At 32.1% G+C, this 17,235-nt stretch overlaps 1 protein-coding gene and 1 long non-coding RNA gene across 4 annotated transcripts in view; one reads left to right on the top strand and one right to left on the bottom strand.

Annotated features, from left to right (window-relative positions):
• LOC120353610 overlaps nt 1-17,235 on the top strand; it is a 91,881-nt gene that overhangs the window by 30,703 nt on the left and 43,943 nt on the right. The gene's annotated exons all lie outside the window — the stretch shown is intronic.
• The window catches only part of LOC111048296 (serine/threonine-protein kinase minibrain), a 159,875-nt gene continuing 143,423 nt past the window's right edge, over nt 784-17,235 (bottom strand). Inside the window, exons 9-10 of one of the 3 annotated variants that reach the window (XR_002605895.2) lie at nt 15,221-15,322; nt 784-11,503 (exon numbers count right to left, since the gene is read on the bottom strand). Coding sequence is in view for 1 of the 3 variants with exons in the window: in XM_022334171.2 (XP_022189863.1) it covers nt 11,133-11,503 (371 nt within the window). In the remaining 2 variants the exon portion in view is untranslated. The remainder of the gene's footprint in view (nt 11,504-15,220; nt 15,323-17,235) is intronic. The other 2 variants (XM_022334171.2, XR_002605893.2) reach the window with 2 other exon arrangements.

Raw genomic sequence — 17,235 nt, 5'->3', positions numbered from 1 at the left:
TTAACATTCTGCATAGGCATAACAAGCCATAACATTGAATCCACTTTTCATGAAAAACATCATTAGCAACCTAATGTCATTGTCACCAACAAACTCATCTTATTTAGAATCATTTTCCATCTCACCATCGTCTGTGAGACGATTCATCATCTAAATTGCCTACTGCATATTCTAATTTTCCGTCAGTTGACCAATTTCTTAAAATTAATTATTAGAACAGTTTTAATATATGTTTATATTGTAAATATGGAGACGATATAAAGGTACCTCCTTGATAAGTCCGGTGTTCCTGCAAACAGTGTCTCTAGCACTGTCAATGGAGAAAATAATAGATGACATGGCTGAATCTTCACAAAATACTGTACTTACTGTACTGGCCCTTCTCATTAGATTGAAAGTTGTATTCATGAGCGAGGTCGACTGTTCGCAGAACTATTTAAAAGTTTTTAAATACTCAAACGGTAATGAATTATAGTAGAACTTGAAGAGAGGAACACTATGATGCAGCATAGACTAAATATATTTATAGATCTGTGGTTGCATCTTCTGAAACTTTACGACATTCATAAGTGAATTCAGAAGATCTTTAATTATTGAAAGCTTGCAAAACTGAGTTGCAGATTCACCAAAATCATTTCTCCTGTCTCCAATGTAATGCATTTCTTTGCTTAAAAGTACAACACAATCTTTGATTGCTTCGTCAAAGACTAACACGTGAGTTGTACCTAAGTAAAACTTATCTTATGATCAGATACAAGTGGAAAATGAATAAACACACACAAATATTTCTTATAATTTATTCAAGAAAATACAGATGTCGTACACAAACGCAATATTCTTTTTGCGAGCATTCTAGTGGTGTGATCGGGTGAAATCAACCTTGTTTGAAAGTTTGTCGGCTTGCAAAAGACTATCACGGTTGTGTGCAACATGTATCTTAATGACTTTATAAAATTATAATTATCAATAATAAATCGGTTTATAAATTTAATCCAAGATCTGAATTCATGTCATTAACCTATCATCACAAAAACTTTATCAGACCGAGTCACTTAACTATAAATTTACTTTCACTTATGTAACATTTTTTTTCATTTATCCGTTAATAATAATTAATATAGACAATTTCACTAACAGAACTTACAGAGCAGGAAAGGAGTGTGATAGAAGAACGCTGATTGGCTGAGGTGTCAACCAATGAGCATCGGACAAGAGAGACGGTCGTTCGTACCTCTACACTTCTCACTCTGCTACATTATCTAGTTATTTAAACTAGATAGTTATTTATCAACTTAAATCGCTTTTCTATAGTCGATTACGACTGGGCAGTGCATCGATAAATAATTACATCCTAAAACAATTAATCCAGACACTACAATCGATTCGAAGAAGTCATTCAATGGCATTATAATATGATTAAACCATAGTGGAAAATTGGTCAACTGTCAACTGAATGGACACTAGTTATTTCCTGGCCACACACTCCTGCATCCTAACAATCACTACGTTCCAAGTCCCCTTCCTCCCTACTAGTATTCTTATCTGTACAAATTTACTTATATATTTACATTCTAGTGTCACTTCCACACATGGGGGGGGGGGACCTGGCAATTTGTATCACAAAGTTATTCTTAGATGCAATTTGTTACAGTCGTCATAATCTGTCAAAACATGAGTGGAACCATAATACACGATTTCAAAAGGTGTTACTGAGAGGTGTTATGAAGTGTAATCAGTAAGAAAACTGACAATTCTCTCTACAATATAATAAAATTTACTGTTTTACACTGTTAAATATTAAAAATATTTCAAAGAAAAAATGACAACTTGCTCTGCTGCATAAAAATTATAAAAGAAAATTACGTGATAAAGATTAACATCAGATTCCTAGAAAAACTCTAGGAACATTTTCCCTGTGATAACTGAAATCATTAGAATAAATAGGGAAGTGAATGTTACCGAGTAATAACAATAGTGGAACCGTAGTTGAAAAGTATAGATTACCTTAGCGTGTTAACCATAGTTGGAAACTAATTATGGTAGAACTACAGGCAGAGGCAGGTTTGAATCTGTGGTACAACCAACATAGTTTATTATCAAAAATCAAATTTATTGCCTTACAAAAAATCGTATGCTTTTCAACAAAGGTTTCACAATAGAATAATTCATCTTTATTCGTGGTGGTGAGAGTATTGTTGTGGGCTACTGATATTTAGATATTTAATCAACCAGATATTCGGGCTGAAATTTTATTTAACAAATCAGAAAATTTTATAATATAAATAGCTTGTAATCAAAATGTGGGCAACAGAAATAACTAGTATCCATTAGTAGTATTACATCACGTGTTGTTTTGGTAGTGTCCCTGTACATTATATCGGAAATAACAGTACTTCTTTACAATAATATTTCATGAGTTATACAATTCAACCGTAAAATTTGTAATATTGTTGTTTTAAAAGAGTAAGAAATAAAACAAGTTGACATTATTTCAAAAATCGGGGTCAACCAGTTCCACATATATTATTGCTCTATATTTTTACTCTATTACTAATCAACTGGGGTGATGATAATTCAACAAGTTATTGTTTATACAAATCAAAAACAATTATTTGACAATTATAGTTGAGAGGAATTGATATCACTGGAGTAGCTTATTGATGAAATAAAGAGTAGATTACAAAAATGGAAATTAGGTAATGAGAACCTTACTTGATGAAGGAAATTGAGAAAGTGGGAGCACATGGTATTATATTAACTTTCGGCTTGAAAACAAGATTTGGCAAAAACCATTATAGGAGACACTAACATGAATGTAGGCAGGTCGGTTTCGAGAATATGCTATAATTGTAAAATCGCATTCCAATTCATATTGCTGAAACAATAGAAGAGGCAGTTATGATCTTACTTGTAACAAATTCAATGATTTTATCTGTACTGAGTCTTCATTATCAAAAGACTCATAGTAGATTCTGAATTGTCTTCTACAATCGCTATGGGGAATTATGATTAATCAATTAATAGTGAAAAATTAGGTTATTTTGTTTTAATAAGTTGTTTCCATTATTTAAAACTAAGCAAATTCCACTGAATTTTTTGACCATTTTGGGTGAAGCTCCGTACATAGAAATACCATTTGAAAGTTGAAAAGTTTCTAATCAACAAAAAGTTAGTCAACTCAACAGTAAGACTTTGCTTACAGTCTGAACAGAAGACAATAATTATTCATTTTTGAATATTGTATTTCAATTATTATTACTTCAATATTTATTCTAATAATTGTCGACTCACAACGTTGTCCAAAATGTCTCTTTCCCGAACCAAAGATTTGAGATGTGATGTGATGTGAGTGTTCATGGTATTACGTTGACGGTCAGCTAGTTACATTCTAAATAGAAAACCCCTGAAAATGTTTACGGCATAATGTTTTTTGTTTCTTTTTTAAACTCAGTAAGCCTATGATTATATATTTTCTGAACTCCACAAATGAACACATTGTTTTCAGCAAGAGGAATCTAAACAGTAGTTGGTTGGGTGGATTTTAGTGAGGTTTTAGGTAATTTGCTGTAAGTAATATACGATATTATAAATATTATTGCAGGCCATTTGATCAGTATTACACGTACACGTTAAAGATTTTTCTGAGTAGTCCACAATCCCTAAGGGTATTCGTTTTGAGAGCACCGATATACTTGGCAAACAATAACTATTTCATAGCAATAATATATAGCATTAATAAAAATCATGCAACAAATTCATCTATATGGTTAGTTAGATTCATTCAAATTACAGTCATTCAAATTCGGTTACAGTTTAATTTGAAATCAGGAATAACTAGATGATGGTTTACTTCTGACACAGAGTAAGAGTAAGCTTATACAATACAATATTCCTTCCTTTTCGTTTTATAAAGTAAGTAGTTATTCGCCAATCTCAGTTTGTTGCCCATTGTTCTAAAAATAACTTTCGCTTTTGCATGTTTTTGAAAACGAGAATGGATGGTATGAAGTATTATGAACATAATTAATTAATACGTAGACAAGATTTCAAGAAAATTTCCAAAATCTAAATTTTGTGATTCGTATCAACCAGAAACACAAACCTCAAATGAATTGATTTTTTTATAAAAACTTCATAGGCGAGTGATGATACCGAAAATGTCATAATTGAAAATTGAAGATGTGAAGTGATAATTGAAAATGTCAAGAGTAAAATACGGTATCTTCTTATATAGTGAATTTTAAATAGAAGATATTCAGAATATGTTTTTCTCTTTTTGAAGCTTTAAAGCGAGGAATAATTCATATCCGAAACGAATCTTCTTCATATCAGAATCTTATACAGACTGATAAATAAATATCAGTTCTAATTAAATGATAAATAACAGTTGAAATTTGTTTTGCAATCCTAACATTGTGCGAGACGAGGAAAAACCTAAATGGTATTCATATTTAACAGCATACATTTCTCTTGCAAACCATATTTCTGTGTCAAAAGTAATTCTTCCCTTACTAAATACAAGAAAATTGTCAAGCTATTATTAATAATAACACTCGATAGAATGCATATTGCTAGCCATAATTTGTTAGACTTCATTTATCCTGTTAGATCTATTAACTCGGGATGTTTATCGATTACGGTACTATAATTCGTTTAAATTCATCCATTTTGTTAGATCTATTCATTTCAATTCGGAGAGATGATATCCGTGTTGATTCATTGGAATGTTAATAATTGAAATTCATTCAGCTTACAGTAAATTCAGATAATTTGGCAGCATGTAGAGAATAGGCGAGCGTCACACTACATTATAGACCCGACAGCTTCCAAATTATTTGAATCATACTATATCAATCTAGATGAATAACAATCGATTCAAATTGAATGGTGAGAGAACACCTATAAATTTGGTTAATTCATTTGAGTTCTTCGCAAATGAAGTGATCAAAGTCGAATGAGGTTTGTTTCGGAGCCCTCCTAAGATGCAGATCTTCCTTCACAAGTATATATAATCTCAGTCTCAATATTAATAAGTTTAACAGCTCCACTAAAGTGTTTATTAGTGTTTATTATCGTTGAGGTAAAGAAGGTTACAAGGCGAATATATGTGGTGTTAATTACTATGGGCAGTACTGGTTTCATATTTTAATGGCTTAGCTAACTGCATTCTATTGAATGAAATTAACATATTTCTACAGAAATTGCAAGAATGAACTCAAGTAATATTACATAAATAGAAATTATACCGTATAATTATTTAGATACCGTATTGAATTTAAATATTGTATAACTACAGCATTTGATCAACGGAAAACCCGTATAATAAATCATTTATTATAAAGAGTGCGTTAAAAATGCATAAATTGAAACCATTAAAAAAATAAAGCCATTTTCATTCGTCTTGAGGTGATAAAATACTCAATTGTTATGTAATCAATTTATATTCTCAGAAAAGAGATATTCAAATACAGAAATAAATTTGATGAAATTAATTTGAAGAGTTAGTATTTAAAAACCACGCAAACGGATGTGTCTTCAAGAAATAAGCCGGTAAGCATCTGCTGTTTATCCTTAAAATTAGTTGGTTTTTTCTCTATAGAAAAATATCAGTGAGTAGGTTTAGTTCTTCTATAGATTCAAATCTCGTCAATAATTTCAGTTTATCTATAATATAATAAAGGATAGAACTGGCTTATACATGTATGGGATAGGTAATTCACGAATGACACATCTTGACGTCTGCACTCAAGTTTCCAGTTTATCAAGTTTTTTATCAGACCCAAGTGGAGCACGGGTTACCTGCTTGTATAAAGTAAATTATTATTTAAATTTGGCATTTTTAGCGCACTTTCCAAGTGAAGAATTCAATGTGAGCAACGAACAGAGTTTGTCTCAAGAAAGAACTCAATAAAAACGAAAAAATCTGAATTGTGGACTGTAAAACGTATGAAACTAGGTATCTCCATAAAAAAGCTGAAACATTTTTAGCAAACAATAAATACATGTCATTGAAAGATGCGAATAACTTTTACAATACTGTTAGTTTTCATTACAAGTTGAGTATTTCTATTTTTGCCGTATATTTTAACCGCTTTGCATTTGCATTCACCCATACTTTGGAAAGACATTTCTCATAACATGTACACATATCTTCAAATTGTTTACCAACGTACATGTACGAGTATTTACTACTATTACGTTTTTTTTAATTATTTTGCAAATTCACTTATCGTATGAAATTCTGTAGTAATGTGAAATATATAAAAAAATTGTATCTGCAAATTATTATACTATATTATTATTATCATCATCATTTTTTCATAATAATAATTGTATTGGTAAACTTTTTCGTCGTTCTTTATATTTCTCATTGAATAAGATGTACAGAACAATATTATATAATGAGCTTAACTGTAGTAATTAAAAAAACACGGCCCGACCGCCAATTAGTATACCTATATTTTATTTATAATATTATTCATATATGTGGATGTATATGAATATACCATGCGTATAGAATTCTCACTTCATTTCAATGCTAATGCAACCAGATAATTGTATCGGATTGAACAACATTGTCTCTGCAGTTTTCAACAGCAACAAAAACCCGGTGTCACGTGTCACATATTTTACAAATTCTCATAGAACACACAAACACACACTCAAAAGCCAAGCGAAGCCTTCTCTCTGAGTTTTATTGTAGATTTGGTTTTCTTACTGACTGAACAACTTCAACCTATCTATATAATATAATGATATTATTATATTATTACTATAAAGAGGGAGAAGACGATTTGCTGCATGGTGAATCTATTTGATTTGTGAGATAGTGCAAACGTTTTGAAATTTTGTTTGAAGTCTGTTCAAATATGCTCTAACTCTGGTTGGAGGCTGTAGGATAAAGGATACAGAGTGGGTGTATTGTCAGTTTTGATCTCTGCATCTGTTAATATTCAAGTACCACTAACATTTTTTTTCAGCAAAGTAAAATTAAAAATAGCTCTTGACTGTTTGATTTGGTGTTTTCTTCGCAAGTTTTAGTGACTAAGTGAATTCTAATTTTCAGCGTATGAATTCAATTTTTAATTTTTGAATTCAGCATGTGAAATATATTCTTTGGATTGTCTTAAATTGTAAGAGTAATTAGTTTTTTGGCTGAGGTCTTTACCATCTTTCTGTAACACTATTATACTTTTATCATAATCAATTAATTGATTCAAAAATATATTACTCTTGACATATATTTGCAAATGTAATTAGAATGTTCTCAACACAATTTAATTCCAATCTAAAATTTGTCTTTACGTCTCCTTAAAGTTATTAATTTTCCCAAATCAATGAAGGTTGGATCGAGTTTATTTGTGAGTTAGCACTGATTGAAGCCAGTAGAACAAAAAACTCAAAACTACCTTGGATGACAGAATTCCTGCTCGGATATATTCGATTATTTTACAGTAATAAAAATTAATTTACTTTCAGAAATTGAAAAATAAATTAATAATAATAGTTAAGCTTTGGTTAGTGTTGCAGTATTTACTGATTAATTGTGTTAATGAAGTGGGAGAAAATGAAAAAGAAAAATACCATCCTAAAACTGAACCTATATTTGCATTCACAAAATTCGATGAAATTTAACAAATTGAGACTTTCTATACGTTGTAATACAATGTGAATCACGTTACCGATGGCTTGAAATGAATATTACAGAATTTATGAATTTGTTCATTGAATCCTTCAAATTTTAGAACGTTAAGTCTCAAGTCTGTTCGATAAGTCGCTTCCAAGTTACATGTTGTCATAAATTAGCTTTGTCAGAGAATCAACAAGTTCCAAATTAGATAAACACAAGAATAATAGTTTAAATATTTTAATCTCTTCATCTATTCGTAAACAAAAGAAATTGGAATCTAGAAAAACTAATAAATTACCAATGATCTTCCACAATCAATGCCAATTTTCAATTACCCTACAAAAAACAATAAATTGATTAAAAATGATACTAATGATCTTGAAACCAAACTTGTGAGACTGCAAGTCTGCAAAAACACAAATCAGATAATTATTTAAAATCATAAGATAAAATTATAACAGAAATATCTCCATCAACTTAATATTTTTCCTTTGAATGTAACTTTATAATTTTAAATTTAAAATAATAATCGAGTCATCTATAGAAAATATCCATGCTTTTGTATTGAACATGCTTGTGAATTCTGGAAGAGTTAAAAGAATAATTAAAACAGCTTTGAAAGTAAACTTTGCTCTACATTGAGTTTGGCAAAGTTTTATGAAAATTTAAACTTTAATTCATTAATATATATAATCAAAACACTTTTATTTGCTATTTTACTATTTTCTTTTAAAAGTGAAAACGATCGGTTTAATTCAAACAGCCTTAAATATACTCCTCACTGTCAATACAGAGTAGCCAAATTTTTTTTTAATTTTCAAACTAGAATTCTTAAATAATTCATATTAACGTATTCCTTACATAAAATTTCAATCAACGACCTCCCCAAATAAATTCATACTTTTTAAAATAAATTACAGCCAAAATTGAAAAATTACTTTATATTGAACACAAATTTGAATCATCTATCTTGTTAGTTAGATGAGAAATCACATTCCATACTCCTTCATTGTAAGCATCTGTAAATTGAATACAATTTTTGCTCGCGTTACAAGAACTATCCTCTTAAGCTACGTTCAGACTTATTCGCCACGAACACGCGCATTTCGCTTTTCACCCACCATAACTGAATCTTACACTTTCTGTACAAATACAGACATAATGGGCCATATGAATAAAGTTGAGCATTTGCTTATACTTCTAAAATATTGAGCATATGCTTAATTTTCTATGAATAAACGTGAGCAAAACCTTTTGCTCATGCTCATCAAAAAAATAGTTTGAGCATTTGCTCAAAAATAAAAGCTTATACTCAAAATTGTATGAATAAACTGGAGCATTTGCTGAACTTTTAAAGCAAATGCTTTAAAAAAAGTGAGTTTGGTCTAGAGCAGCTTTTCACCTTTTGCTCAAAGTAAAATGGCTCAACTAATTCGTGTGAGAAAGAGGAACCTATACCAGATACCATCACAAGCAATAGTTGAGAACTATAAAACTCTTTTTAGATTCAACCATAAAATATATCACCATTATTCCTTCAAAAGAATAAATACAAAAGATACCTATCGGATATAAAGATAGCCATCACAGAATAGGAAATAGTAATTTAAGAAGATGAGAGTGTAGACGATTATAAGAAGGTTATTGAGATTATAAGATTATGCTGAAGATTATTATAGAGATGACATTTTTTCACGCTATTATTTTAAAATTCAGAACTTAAATAACCTAAAACTCAATTCATTAATAGGAGAACAGAGCAGACGACCGAACACAATGGTGTCTATACTTGCATATTTAGCACTTACGTGAGTAGCACATTCTAACCTTTCACTATAAAAACAAAGTAAGGCAAATCAGCTGATGAAAAATCTTTAAAATATGTGAGCATTTGCTCCAGAGTTCAGGAGCATAGGGTAAGAGCACAGTATACATACAGTATGGAAACTCGGCTAGTACCCTGGCGCAAAAATCCGCCATCTTGTTAGGAAGTTCCTCATTGTAATTGTATTAATGGGAGGTTCGGATCACTTTACTGATCCGGATCAATTGATTTCGTTCACTGCCGCGAGCCAATCAGAAGACCAGGATTGGAACTTCCTAAGGTCAAATGACGTGTCTAGTATTTGTGCCATGTAAAAAGCATTGGTTGGATAGGCGTTTGATTGACAGTTTTCATTCTGTATCTATTCTGTGGTAAGGTAAAGCTTATTCATATAAAAATGAGCAAATGCTTATGCTTGTACCTAATGCTCATGATCAAAACCTTATGCTCCATGATCATGCACATGAGCATATGCTCAGTTTTTATTCATATGGCTCAATAAGCATAGCATCAGCTGATGAAAAGGGAAATGCGCGTGATCGTGACGCATAAGTCTGTACGTAACTCTAGACAACAACACAACTTAAAAAACAATTATTCGTCTCCTGTATAGAAGTCTCAATTCAGAAACTTATTCAAACAGTCAACAAAAAATCCTACTAATCATAAGCCTCAAAACAGAAACTCATTTTAACTACTAACAAAAACATTTTTCTTCTATACATAAACCTGCACTCGGAACACTAGTATTGGTTAATCTACTATAGTAAGATCCACTGTCAGCATTCCTTTTGAATAACACCATTGCTACCCAATCAACCAATGCTGACAGAATCAAGTGAATCTCACTACAGCAGCCAAAGTGAATCCTAGGTAAAAGTCGAAAGAGGTCTTTAGAAAAGTTGACACACAAACAGTCATCATCACCTACAGCTTAATCGCCACTCCCTTTACATCAAAATCACAGCATCAAATATCCTAACTCTATCCCTTCCCCCCCTTAATATCCATCTTACTTCATTGATAAATTATCATCAACTTGATAGAATCAAGGATTTATATCAAGGTATCTGATACAAAGTATTAATAGCCAAGAATCAGCAATATCAAGGTATATTATGATCATCGATTGAAGATAATTACATACAAGAATCAGCAGCATCAAGATATGTTTTTATCATTACCCAGATAAATGATATCTATCTTGATTCATTATAATTACTTCAAATCATCATCATTACCTTGATACATGATCATTGTCACATTTTTATAAGAATCATACATTGATCTTGATGATTTGTTCATATGAATGAATCAACTTCTATATGAATTACTTTGATTATAGATCATGATCGATCCTTGATACATGGGCAATTCTTTGTCACGTGATAATTACCTTGATAACAATGAGACCTTGACACCTTGGTACATCCATTTTCATAGACATAATCATTACAATGATACAAGATACCTTGATACATGATCATGATATACATGATCATCACCTTCATACAGTGATATATAATCATAACCTTCATACATAATCTAGCAATAGTTGGTTAGCACAATACACTTGGACTAGTCCCCGATGTGGGTGGCGTCACACACACACACACATACACACATAGTCTACAACTGGAGTGGGTTGCTGGCATGTGTAGTGGTGTCGGCTGGTTGCTAGTGGCTGGCCACAGGGCTCTGCTGCACACACACCCCCACCATCGGCGAGTCGTCGTCCGCCTGCGACGTGGACGAGGTGTTGGTGTTGGAAGGGTGACCGCCGCTACCCGCACTCTGGAACCCGGTCAGACTGAGGACCGTGGGTCCGGTGGTGGGCAGATAGGAGGTGTTGATGGGCGCTGCCAGGTCGGGAGGCAGGGACGCTGGTCCCGACGTCATGAACAGTTGCGACGCCCCCTGGGAGGCGACGCCCCTAGCGGCGCCCGGGTAGTGCGGCCGAGACGGCAGGTGGTAGTGGCACGGGAAGCAGGAGGCCGACGGCTCTACGTCCATCGGTTGGTGGCCGAGGCCCCCTAGGCGTGCCCCCCCTTCAACACAAAACATACTACATCAGCATCGACAAAGACAACAAATCACTCAAGCAATCTCACTCTCCATTTCAAAATATCAAATCTGAAATTCATAATCAATTCCCGTTCATTAATATTATATTACAGTGGAACAACGATTATCCAGACATCGATTATCCGGTCGTCCGGGGGTGATAAAAAAATATTGGAATCCCCTAAAACCCTAATCTTCTCTCTATTTCAATTGACAATTTGGTCCGTCACAATCAAGTGCAGTACAATATTTTAATAAATTAAACATTTGGGTTACTGTACCTTATTGAATTTTACAAAATGGTGTCTATTTAAACTGTAGAATGTGAATGAAAGATGTGAAGTAGGCCACAATGCAAAGTTGTAATTACGTCTACACTGAAGAACTATGGAAAAATCGATTTTCAGTTATCCGGATACTGTCATACATCAATTAGTCCGGATAATCGGTGCTCTACTGTATTATCATATCGTATTCGAAAAATAAATAATACATTTGAAAAAAATTGGTGTGATTAATATTCAAACATTTGTTGAACAATTTTGATCAATAGGCTTCAAATGTTCTGGAAAAAATTGAACATCAGAGTTTTGTAGGTAGAATGCACTTGAACAACAGGACTCACTCCGAGCAATAGGCAAATATTTTCTTCAGGCAATATCTACAAATTTCATCAAATCTGCTGTATTCAAATAATGAGTTTAACAAACAGAATTGCAAAAGTAATTTTTGTAACGCAAAAGACAATTGAAATGGAATTAATAAGAATAAAACGGTTCAAATAATATTGAAAATTCATGACTGAATCCATTGGTTGGAATGATTTATAAATTGCATAATGATGATGAGTTATTGGAGGTAACAGAGGAAAAAAAGAATTGCCTTATATTATAAAATGTATAAAATTATTATAGAAATTTCGTAATGTTATAAAACGGAATAGGACTTTTGAGAAGTTATCTAGAGCTATTAGAGTTATCTTGTTTCACTAAAATCATTGATTATAAAAATAAAACGGACATCACAATGCTTGAAAGAGGAAAACATTTTAAAATTATTATTATTATTTGGAGTTTGGTCCACACCTTGCAGCATCCATCATAAAAAAACACTCTTAAATTTTCCATTTTTGTAGTTCGCAAATAATTACAATTCGAATACAGACAATTTTCACAATTATTAGGTAAAACCCCACTGCAATATCTTACAATAACAGTCAACACAAAAATCGTAAATGTGATGCAAATAATAAACTATATCTAGGTGGAATTAATTAACTTTTTTCTATATCAACCCAGAATTACAGCTTACCAAAATGTCATAGCTACCTTTTCACACAATTTTTTCCATTCTTATTACCGGTACTCAAATCTGCTTACATCAAGCAAAATGAATATGAAGTATTGAAATGAAGAATTTTTGACGTATGCAGAACCTCTACTATATGAAAAAAATTGAATCTATTTGACTAGATGAAGTAACTCTAGAATCAAAAAAATAAGAAACTAAAACACTTGTATCATAACACAATTTTATAGAGACTTGATACCAAGAAAAGTAGTTTTGAATAATACACTTTCTCAACTTAACACAATTGCGACCTACATAACATGGATTCAGCTAGCTGGCTCAACTATCCTTCAATATCATCAATTATCTAATAATATTCTTCGAACATTCCTTTTTCAATTTTCAAATCAAGCACTCATACTTTCCTGTTTCAATATTGAGATTCTTAAGAGCGATTCTATTAGATCATTTTGATCGGTTTTGAAAAATCAGTCAATAAAAAAATTCTTCCGTACAACTAAGACTCTACGCACATAAAATCTATGATTTAATAACTTAAGACGACTTGAATGTAGATATTAATCTTCCAATCATGAAATAGGTACTATTGTTTTTAGGAACATAACACATTGTACGAATAAATTGCAAGCAGTTCATTGACAATGTACTGACAATGCAAAACTCATAATTTCAATTAGTTGAATGAAAAATGGCTTTGACGAGCTATGAAACCACAACAATATGGAGGAATGAAGCCGGTACCACTATCAGGCATCCTAGAAAACTTCAAAAATAAAAATATTTCAAGACAAATACTAGGGAGGGGTGGATAGTTAAATCTATAATATTGTTCGAATTCTGAATATTTGAAAAAATCAATCAAAACTACAAGGTAGAATTTGGTGTGAGGTATAGGGTTTTTTCTAAATGAAGGTATCTAATATTTGGAGAAAAAATTATTGGTATTATTGGGGAGCGCTCTACCAATTCCAACTACATTAAGGTGATAAATGCTATTAAATTTCTAAACCAATAAATTCCAGTTACAAATATTATAAGGCAAGGGTTTGTAAAAGCAAGGGGAATGAGAAACATCATCCATACTGAACGCATAAAATATGACTGTCTAAGAGAAAGAAAATGACTAAATTTAGAGTTTAATTAGAGACATAGTGAATCTCAGAATAAACACGATAGCTAGAAAAAAGATAATATTGAACACTTATACTGGGAAATGCATTCAAGGACTAATGCACAACAAATTTTCAATATAATTTCAGAACAAAAATTGAAGAGAACGACATAAAATTGAGGAATTAACGCCGAACATACAATAGATTGAGAAAAGTTGTTTCACTTATACTAGTTGCATCAAACGAGATCAACCTTGATAATCTGTATCAGTGCAATGCTATAGTTGGTTCACCAAGAGAAGAGCCCTGGCTGTCATTTGAAAAACATTGTCAAAAATAAAAACCAAGGAACTTCTCGTGGTTAACTGGCTATGGTACCGTTTGCATATATTACAACAAAAATATCAATAGCTGGTTCACTTTCTTGTACAGTGCTTGGCCTACATTGAAAAGCTTAACTGAAAAATATCCCATTTAACATGCTGAAGAGGGTACTTTGATTTTTAATTTTAATAGTTTGTATATAGAATCAAGTCGAAACTCTCGATAACTCTAATTAATAACTAGGGCTAGTTCAAAATGTATTGGAACCGCTGATAATTTGAAAACAAATCTAGCTCATTATTATAGATGGAAGTTAATTTGATCATTAAAGCTGTGCAAACAGCTACAATCTAATCCGGAATAACCAAGCTATTTATTGTAAGGTGTTGAATTACGAATATCAGTGGAATATGATTGTTTCAAAAATTCATATAATAGGCCTATAATTTTAACCAGTTTTATCTTGCACTGTACACAATCGTACACACCTAGGATTTTTGCTAAGAATCAGTTAAACTCGAATAAGAACACTTTTGGTTCTAATTATAGAATTTATTACATACTGTACACAATCAGCCCAGTAATAAATTGAAACTTTAACCCTACAGTGTTCTGATTCAAGTTTAACTTATTCTGAGCGAAAATCCTAGGTAATTGATTGACTGATTCAATACAGTTCGATCTCAATTGGTGCAACAATCATAAAGACAACAAAAGATGCTGGGTTGTAGCATTCACAGAAATTTTTCATCAAGTTTTTAGGGGGTGAAAGATGCAAAAGTATGTGTTCTACATAGAGGGGGGGAGAACTAAAGGCTGAAGGGTCTTAGGGGTTATTGGGGGGGGGCACAAACACCTAGTGAAGGTTCAACAAGAAGAGAGACAGAGAGAGTAAAGTGAGATAGAGAGAGAGAGAGAGAGAGAAACAGAGATATATTTATTGGAATGACTTACTGGTTAGGTCAATCTAGCTCTAATCTAGCGTGGTTGATGTAAGACCATCGATTGGCTGTCATCGCGCAACCAGGGCGCTGGTTGGTTGATTTGGTTGAGCGTCTGCTTGCAAACAGGCAGCAAAATGACAACCGACATTACTCAACTAGTCTCTGCAAAACTCCAAATCTACTTTCAAATTCTTCTAGTTTCAATCACACCACTAGGCACATCTCGTAAATTACCTTTCTAGAATATACTCGAAATCTACTTTCAAATACTGGTTGAGTATGAATCTTATTGCTTGTCTCATATTTACTTTTATAGTATTGTTATATACTTTTACTTGTACTAAAGACACTAGTATAATGTGGTGTGAAATGGCTTACGTCTACTTCTCTTGTCAAGTTTGGAAAACCTGAAATCTAATTTCAAATACTTGTTGAGTCTAAATCACATCTCTACTCACATTTTTACGTTTTTAGTATTGGTGTGTACTATTACTTGTACTAGAGTCACTAGTACAATGAGGTGTGATATGGCTTACGTCTACGCACACACACAAGCTAAATATATCACTAAGTAACTCTTTGGAAAGCCTGGATAATAATTAAAGTACACTGAGAAAATTCAGTTCAGTGCTTGATGCTTCAAGTATCCTGAACGCAGCTCAAGTAAACTCAGTATAGTGGAAGCCTAAACTCAGCAAAGCCTCAAAGTAGTCTGAACCTAGGCTACACATTGGCAACCGAATTACTTTCAATCGCGAAACCGTGAAGGTTAAAGCTACAATACTCGTATAGATGAGGACCCTTATTAAATTATGAAAAACTAATCAAATAGTTGATCTCAAAAGCTTTTTGAAGGAGGGCTCTTTATTATATTATGCTAATAAAGTGTTTTTGCATAACTTTGAAACTAGGGAATTAGTATAAGAAGGATCATAGTCTCCAGTGATTTAATTTACCAATTAAAAATTATCAAAACTTTTTCTAAAAATCAAATTCTATGAAATTAGTTAACCTCTTCCTATAAATGATTAGCATTCACCTCATAGATCTCACCTACAATCACGAACAATACAGAAAAAAAATCCAAGATTCTTTCTTGAACACATCAAAACTGATCTGACACTTAAATCAATCATGCCTCATTTTCATTCCAATGACAACGTTTTCAACGAGTACATTTTGAAAAAAAATGTTAATTGAACTATAAAAGTGCATCCTCGTGTCCTAGTACATTCATTCCTGCTTTGAAAGAAATTAGTTCACCTTGCTCTACTTCTGAATTTTCAGCACAGTAATATCAATTATAATTTTTTTGTAAATTGTCTAATGGTGAAAAAATTATGAAATTTTCAAAACGTTTTTGATAGGCCTAATATTTGATATTGTCGTAAATATCTGAAAACTCAACAATATTTTTCTATTGAGAATGAAGTATGAATTTTCATAATTAGTTAAATCAATAACTCAACAAATCGTCAAAACCGTTATGATAACTCAGAAACTCTACGAATAAAACGCCTTGAAGCTATAAATATTGGCAAGGAATAGATTCTTCCATATCACAAAATGATGAACAACTAATACTTGTTAAGAATAATAGATGCAAGCACATCAAATACTTCTGCAAAAAAAAACAATTTCCAAACAAAAACCTCATCTCAAAGTTTCTCCAATCGAAAACATGAACATAACTCAACAAAAAAACGTAGAATCAGACAAATTGGACAAAAATAATTACGTATTGGAAAACAATGGTTAATATATTGTGAATCTGGTGATGTTAAAAGACGGATTCCCACATATCAGTATCAGTGAAGTGAGAATATTTTCCCCATAAGTTCTTATGGAACTATTCATACTAGCTCTGCCGGAATAGTCCAATTAGTACTCATGGGAATTATAATTCCACTGAACCCGTCACTGACTGATACTTATATGTGTGAATCCGCCTAAATACTTTTCCATACCAATTTATATCACTTCAAGATAATTTTTCAGGAAAAACTTGAGTTTTCAATTTATTAT

The sequence above is a fragment of the Nilaparvata lugens genome, chromosome 11 (assembly GCF_014356525.2).
Source record: "Nilaparvata lugens isolate BPH chromosome 11, ASM1435652v1, whole genome shotgun sequence".
In the NCBI taxonomy this organism is placed as follows: Eukaryota; Metazoa; Arthropoda; class Insecta; order Hemiptera; family Delphacidae; genus Nilaparvata; species Nilaparvata lugens.
The sequence above is the reverse complement of the archived record's forward strand: the minus strand, read 5'-3'. Positions and strand labels throughout refer to the sequence as shown.